The sequence below is a fragment of the Chrysochloris asiatica genome, unplaced genomic scaffold (assembly GCF_000296735.1).
Source record: "Chrysochloris asiatica unplaced genomic scaffold, ChrAsi1.0 scaffold00004, whole genome shotgun sequence".
Lineage (NCBI taxonomy): Eukaryota > Metazoa > Chordata > Mammalia > Afrosoricida > Chrysochloridae > Chrysochloris > Chrysochloris asiatica.
The window spans coordinates 31,187,739-31,195,567 of record NW_006408522.1 but is presented as its reverse complement, the minus strand read 5'-3'; the positions used below and the strand labels follow the sequence as shown (position 1 = coordinate 31,195,567).

The 7,829-nt window shown below is 35.9% G+C and overlaps 1 protein-coding gene across 2 annotated transcripts in view; it reads left to right on the top strand.

Annotated features, from left to right (window-relative positions):
* CASC4 (cancer susceptibility candidate 4) overlaps positions 1-6,353 on the top strand; it is a 132,907-nt gene extending 126,554 nt beyond the window's left edge. The window contains exon 9 of one of the 2 annotated variants that reach the window (XM_006831704.1): positions 5,958-6,353. In XM_006831704.1, the coding sequence (XP_006831767.1) occupies positions 5,958-6,028 (71 nt within the window). In that variant the 3' untranslated portion in view covers positions 6,029-6,353. The remainder of the gene's footprint in view (positions 1-5,957) is intronic. The other variant, XM_006831703.1, reaches the window with a different exon arrangement.
* The last annotated feature ends 1,476 nt before the right edge of the window (positions 6,354-7,829 follow it).

Sequence of the window (7,829 nt, the reverse complement as noted above, 5' to 3'; positions counted from 1 at the left end):
GGGGGGGGGGCTACAAAGGCAAGAAGTGACTGGCTTTCAAGCTTTCAAGAAGAAACCTAGATCCAGAGGGCGTGCAGGAAGGTAGAATCTCCAGAGTAATATCCAATCTGTCTGGGCGGGGCTGATGAAAGGAGATAGGGATAGGCCTCTTGTGATACAATAGTGAATAATTGTTATCAGGACTGATTATGAGGATTGGAAATGTGAAGGTAGACATTTTGTAACAAAGGGAGGGGAGTGATTGACTTTGCAGTCTAGGAGCTGAGGGTCCGTGGGACCATCAAGAGAGAAGAGCCGAGAGTGGGATCCTACCCAGAGAGGCAGAGACGATGACATGGAGAGATGGAGCAGCTGGGGACTTTAGACCCAGAGAGGGAGAAGGGCTGTGTGCTGAGGACCAGGGGGGCAGGCTTGCAGGGTATACCCTTTGGTTGGTTGATGATGCATGGAGGAGGGGATTCTAACCATGGCAGTGAAACAATATATGATAGGATGAATGTAAAGCTAATGTTCTCCCATATCACATAATTCACAGTAAAACTTTTAAAAACAAAAAATTATTTTAAGGTCAGGGCTAATATCAAAATTTTAACAAAACTCTAGTGGACCCCTTTTTAAATTATTGCAGTTTTGTAGGAAGTATACAAGAATATTGTCCCACATAAAACAACAGTTTTTAAATGGATCAAGCATTTTAAGGTCAGGAAGACTTCAAAGATGATTCAAGAGAGGGAAGACGATCAGCCTCAAAAACATAAAAAACTGACTAAAGTCCAGAAACTGAGGGGGAAATACCATAAAATGGTCATTGATGCAACAGGTACATGGTTTTAAATGCACATCTTGGTCTCAGCAAGCTTTCAGCTACCAAAAGGATTGCACAAATATTTACTAGCTCAAAGAACTGATCCTTCCATCAGTCTTTTAAGCAAGATTAGAGCTAATTAAGATAATTTTCTGTAACAAATTGTAACTGGGGACAAGTCTTAGACAACCAAAGAGCAAGATCCAGTCAAAACAATGGCTTCCCAGGGAATCTACTGAGTCAGTTAAATTCATGACACAGGGGTCAGCTCTGCCTTGAATTTAATTTAACTGGTCCAGCAGCTCTCTTGGGAAATATAAAAAGATGACCGTTTTATGTGATTCAAAGGGGTAATCCTGATAGATTTTCTTTAAAGACACAAAGTGATCATGGGGGCTTATCATGAAGTTTTAAGAAAATTGAAAACTGCGTTCATGGATAAAAGGCAGGAAAATTGCACTGAGGATTTATTAATTTTTTTTCCTAGAATGACAATGCAACTGCTTATTCTTCAAGGGTTGCAAGGGCTATCCTATGAAAATGTTGCTGGGAAATCATCTACCCTACAACCCTGATCTTGCCCTTTCAGACTTCTTTTTGTTCCTAAAATTAAAAAAACATTTAAAAGGAACATGATTTGAGTCCCTCAAGGATGCCAAAACTGCCATTTTGACATAGTATAAATTGAAAAGCTAATAAGTCTTCGGAGAATGGTGGTTGTTCTTAGATCTGGTTGAGTCAGTTCCAACTCATAGTGACTTTATACACAACAGAACAAAACACTGCCCAATCCTGCGTCTTCCTCACAATTGTTGTTATGCTTGACCCCATTGCTGCTGCCACTGTGTCAAGAGAGGAAGACCCATTAGGGGTCTTCCTCTCTTTCTCTGCCCGTTTATTTTCCCAAACATGATATCCTTCTCCAGGGACTGGTCCCACCTGATAATTTTTTCCAAAGTATGAGAGACAAAGTGTTGCTAACCTGGTTCCTAAGGAGCATTCCGGCTGTACTTCTTCCAGCACAGATTTGTTTGTTTGTCTGGCAGTCCATGGTACTTTTAGTATTTTTCTCCAAGACCATAACTCAAATGCATCCATTTTTCTAGGATCTTCCTTATTCATTGTCCTACCTTCACATGCATATGAGGCTACTGAAAATACCATGGCTTGGGTCAGGCACAAACTGACATCTTTGCTCTTCAGCATTTTATAGCGATCTTGTGCAGCAAATATGCATAATACAGTATGTCATTTGATTTCTTGACTGCTGCTTCCATGTGTGTTGACAGTGGATCTAAGCAAAATTAAGTCTTTGACAATTTCAGTCTTTTCTCCATTTATCATGATGTTATTTGCTGATCTAGTGGTGAGGATTTTTGTTTTCTTTACATTGAGGTGCAGCTCATACTGAAGGCTGTGCTCTTTGATCTTCATCAGTAGTAGTCCTCTTCACTTTCAGCAAGTAAGGTTGTATCATCTGCATTATCACTAGCTGTTAATGAGTCTTATTCCAATCCTGATGCCACATTCTTCTTCATATAATCCAGCTTCTTGGTAAGGTTGTTGTTGTTGTTAAGTGCCATTGAGTCTATTCCAACCCATAGCGATCCTTGTATAGGGTTTCCAAGGAGCAGTTGGTGAGCTTGAACCACTGACCTTGCAGTTCAAATGACTTTGCAGTCTGATGCATTAGCCCACAGCACCACACCAGGACTCCTTGGTAAGGGTTAAAGAGATGGAAACACTGCTCTCAGAAGTATATAGATCTAGATGGAGGCTATGCTGAGAAACAATAGCTTCACATTTTGTTATTTTTGTATAATAAAAGTTTCTCTGATTTATAGGCATACTTTTTTACTTTCCTTCATATTTTATGACTAGCTGTCATTCCATATCAGATTTGATTAGGTCATTTGGTTATACTTAACAGATAAATGGAAAGAGTTCCTTAATAGAAACTTGAATTGTAGGTAGAAAAGCTACACTGAAGTTGAAGTTTAGTAATGTAAATGATAGCTCAATGTAAAAAAACAAAAATGTGAAAGTCCTATGAAACCCCAAAAGAGTGTGAAGGCACCATATTAAATCTTTGCTGGAAAGCATAAATTAATAAGACAACAAAAGCTCCTTATAGTTATAGAAGACTTTGCCATTACAGATTATATTCGTATATTATATTTGGAGATAGAAAAGTAGTTGTTTTTTCTGTTCTATTGGGAAGATAGAGTCCCAAGAAATTCAGTAATTAGCTATGTTTGTTGAGTGCCTGGGCAAGACTAGGATTCAGTTTTTGTATTTCTAGACTTTTGCTTTTATTTCATTTTCTTTTTATATTTATTCATTTAAAAATCTCCAAAAGTAACAACAATTTTTTTTTTGTAAATTTCTAGAAATTCCCGTTTTCCCATCGTTCCTTGGTGATTAAACTGTACTTTAATTGCTAACATCCTGAAAGATGTGTTTATAACCATAGGTGAGATCCTATAACATGGCTTTTTGGAAACATGCCAGTGATTAGCTTCACTTTTTAAACCAAAGAGAGTATTTTAAAAGTACAGAGTTCCTAAATAAGAAATTGACTAGCATTGTTCAGAACATAAGTGTGAATGATCATGTGGTGATGGTGTGCCGTGGAGTCGGTACTGACTCATAGTGACTCTGCATAGGGTTTCCAAGGCTATAAATCTTCATGGGAGCAGAAGGCCTCATCTTTCTCCCACAAAACAGCTGGTAATTTCAAACTTCTGACCTTGAGTTAGCAGTCTGACTTCTAACCACTATGCTATCAGAGCTACTCTAAGTGTGAATGTTGTTGTTGTTGTTGTTAAGTACCATCAAGTTGGTTCCAACCCATAGCGACCCTGTATAGGGTTTCCAAGGAGCAACTGGTGATCTGGAACTGCCAACCATGCAGTTCAAACCGACTGTGCTGTCCAGCGCATAAAACCACAGCACCACACCAGGACTCTTTAAGTGTGAATAGTATGTTAATAATTTCAGTTTTTACACATAACAGATTGTTATGTAGAAGATTACAGTATTGAAGCTTTGAGATTAATTTGTTTGTTAAAATATTGGTACGAATTGATTGTAATTGACATTTAAGAGGAAAGTTATTGAAAGGAGAAAAAAGTTGGTTTGGCATTTTTCTTAATAAATGTAAAGAACATTTATATGGAAAATTAATATGCAGTAAATACCACATGGCATCTTTGTTGAACAGAATTTTACCATAAGATATACTAGAAAACCCAAGAATGAAAAACCTATCAAACCTAAAAGAATAGATTTTAGAGCGCTATAGTACACTTGGAGTTCTGGTGTGGTGCTGTAGAATAAACACTGGGCTGCTAACTGCAAGGTTGGCGGTTCAAACCTACCAGCCACTCCTCAGAAACCCTATATAGGGTCTCTATGGGTCAGAACTGACTCTGATGGCCCTTAATAACATAGTACACATGTAAATTTGAATTTCAGTACTTAATGTTCTTTTTGTTGTTGTTGTTAAGTACCAATGAGTCAGTTCTGACCCATAGTGACTGTGTATAGGGTTTCCGAGGAGCACCTGGTAAGCTTGAACTGCCCACCTTGTGGTTCAAACCAACTAATCCACAGTGCCACACCAGAGCTACTAATTCTCTTTAAGCTATGTGTAATTATATTTCCAGACAATTATTTTCATTAACAATACCTACCAAAAAACTAAGCTGATGAACAATAGTAACTGTAAACCAGGAAATTAAAAAAAGCCATTTTTAAATACTACTAAGGAGCTCTGGTAGCGTAGTGGTTACGAATCGGGCTGCGAACGTTAAGGTCAGCGGTTCGAAACTACCAGCTGCTCCGCGGGAGAAAGATGAGGCTTTCTACTCCTGTAAAGATTTACACTCGGAAATCCTGTACAGGGTCGCTATGGGTCGGGACCGATTCGACGGCACATAACAACAACAAGGAGCCAAAGGGAGCTCTGATAGCATAGTGGTTACAAATTGGGCTGCTAACCTCCTGGTCAGCAGTTCGAAACTACCAGCTGTTCCACAGGAAAAAGTTGAGGCTTTCTTCTCCCCTAAAGATTTACAGCCTTGGAAACCCTGTACAGGGTTGCTATTAGTTGGAACCGACTCCACGGCACATGACAACAAGGAGCGCTGTAGGATCAGTACTGGACTACTAACCACAAGGTTAGTGGTTCACACCCACCAACTGCTCTCTGGAAACCCTATACGGGGTTGCTACAAGTCAGAATTGACTTGATGGCATTTAATAGCAACAACAAAGGAACCAAAGGGGGTCATAAAAAGCCATATATTCAAAAGGGAGCCTCTTAGGCTCTGATTAAAGCTTTTCATTCATATTATATTTTTTATATTCATAGCAGCTTTATTATGAAACCTGTAGTTTGTAGAAAGATTGTTGTTGGACAATTAACTGACAATAATATGAAATAATAGCTGATATCCCAGAAGGAACCAGAAAACCTGTCAAGAGCCAAATAAAAGAAGTCAAACTCCATAGCATTCTTTGGGGCTATTAAATATAATTACTCAAAGTGACTTTGAGACTTTTACTGTATAACAATATATAATGTTTAGTTTGGTCAAGAAAAAGTTTACATTTTCATAAGGATACTCTTTTTAGGAAGCTAACAGTAGATTCTTTGCAAAGAAGCAGATATATTCACTAAAATATTAAATGTTGGGATTATGACTTTTATAATTTTTATATGATACATGCTACTTTTATCATTGGAAAAAATATTTTTAAAGGCAGAAAAATGAATAAAGAAAGGTGTCTACCAACACTTTACTGTATTTCATATATAACACATTTATGCAAATCATTTACACAGGTATGTAATGTGCACAGTACTTATAAGAAAACTGTGTTTGTGGATTCCTGAAGTAATCCTAGCTAACCTTGTCTAGCTCTACTTATATCTATCTATCTTCAGATTTGTCTAAAATTAACCAATCTTCCAGAATAGTTAAGACTCCTGGCTCTTTAGCCAAAAAACTAAGAAGCAGTACACTATATGCCGAAAGTATAAAATAGCAAGCAGAAAGCGATGAGAAAAATTGAGACATTATTTAATTGGATTTCTGCAAGTGAGTTTGAAAGTAATATTTTTGACATATAACTATTTCACTTACAGATGATGAAGAACGAGAGCTTCAAATGGATCCTGCAGACTATGGAAAGCAACGTTTCAATGATGTTCTTTAAGTCCTAAAGGAAAACTTCAGAAAACCTAAAGTGCTGTAAAATGGAATGACTTCTACTTTATTGTTTATTGACTTTTGTTGTAAAGATCAGTTGTATCCGTTGTAAAGATACATTGAGATCGACTTAAGTAAAATTTCTAATGGAAGACGGTACCCATGTACATACGTGAACTTTTTCATATTGTATTATCAAAGCAGAGACTTTTTTGGTTATGATACAGTTGAGCCAAAACAAAGTAAGCAAAACTGTAATCTTTGCTTTTAAAGCAAACTAATGTATATTTAAAAATTTTTTGAACCTAATTCTTTCTGAAAGTGGATAAACAGGAAAAAAATTGTTGTACAGTTTATATGTTGCGTATAGCATAACAACAGTGAGAACAATTATTCAACTGATAAACTTTTTATATACTAATATATTCTTCTTAGCCCAATCAGGTGTTCTGTTCTATCCCTCATCTCATGCTCTTTATGGAGTTATTTGTAGAATAGTTACATAATAAAGAGGAAATTGGAAGCTAAACACTGGACAGCATGTGTTCAAAATCTCCTCTCTATTTCTTTCATCTTACATGAGGACTGGTGTGGTTTGGCTGAGTCCTGATGGAAGTTGAGATAACCTACAAAGACATAACAATATTTATGAGTTACACCTTACAGAATTCATGAAATTATGGAAGACATACTTGACAATATATTTTCAATTTTTATTTTTTCACATAATACCAGTACTGTTTAACTATAGCCAGGCATTGACTAAAATTTTTATATTTTCAAAGTTCAAGTTAGTGAAGATAGTAGTAATTTGAATGCCAGATCTGGGAAGCGGCTCACTCAACTTGGAAATAAATCTACAGTCAGTATTTCAAAGCTTCTCTGGTAGTTTTAGTGATCTTATTTGACTAGACTTTTCCAGAAATACTAAATAAGGATTTTAACAGATGTTTTTATTAATACACAGATAAATAGAAGTATAGTGAGGTCTATAGCCATTTTATTAAAATAGCTTAAATTTTTGTCATAAAGATGAAGAATGTTTGTAATTACTTATATGTTACTGAAGAACCCATCGACCTCATAGTTGCTAGACTTGCAAAATTATTTTAAATACATTTGTCTTTCTTGACACTATTCAGTAGAATGTGTAACATATCTAACACATGTTTTCTGAGTTAAAGTACTTTTAAGTCCTATTCCTCTCCCAGAAAAGAAAAGGTTTTGATTAGAAGGGCCAATATAAAGTTGTTAACTCTTTTTCAGAAGGGCTACTATTAATTGCACATAAATATGAGATGCTTTTCTTTTTATATACTCAGGTTTATAGTCAAAATTCAAATTTACAGAGATAGAGAAATATGTTTTTCATTGTTGGGTGTACAAAAATTCCTAGATTTCAGATTGAAATTATTTAGTCATCATGAAAAGATGCAGTAATTTATGAAAATTGTTTTTTCCACATCAAAGTAAGCAATTATGCCTTTGCTATCAACAGGGTCAAGCTGACGATTAATTGGTATGATGGTTCTTAGAATTTTTTTAAATGGAGTTAAAGAGAATTGATGTAGCTCTTTTGGACATTAATTTGGAGGAAATGAACTTTTAAAAATACTCCTAGTGACACTTTATTTTAAATGCTATAAAACCTTTACAAATAAAAATCATCTAATTACCTGCCTTACTTTCGTTGGCATAAAAATAGCAATTTGATTATACAGTAACTATTAATTACACAGCAAAATGTCTTCAATTAGCAGCCTAGATATTTTATAAACTGGGAAACCTTAGACCAATTGATAAAATTT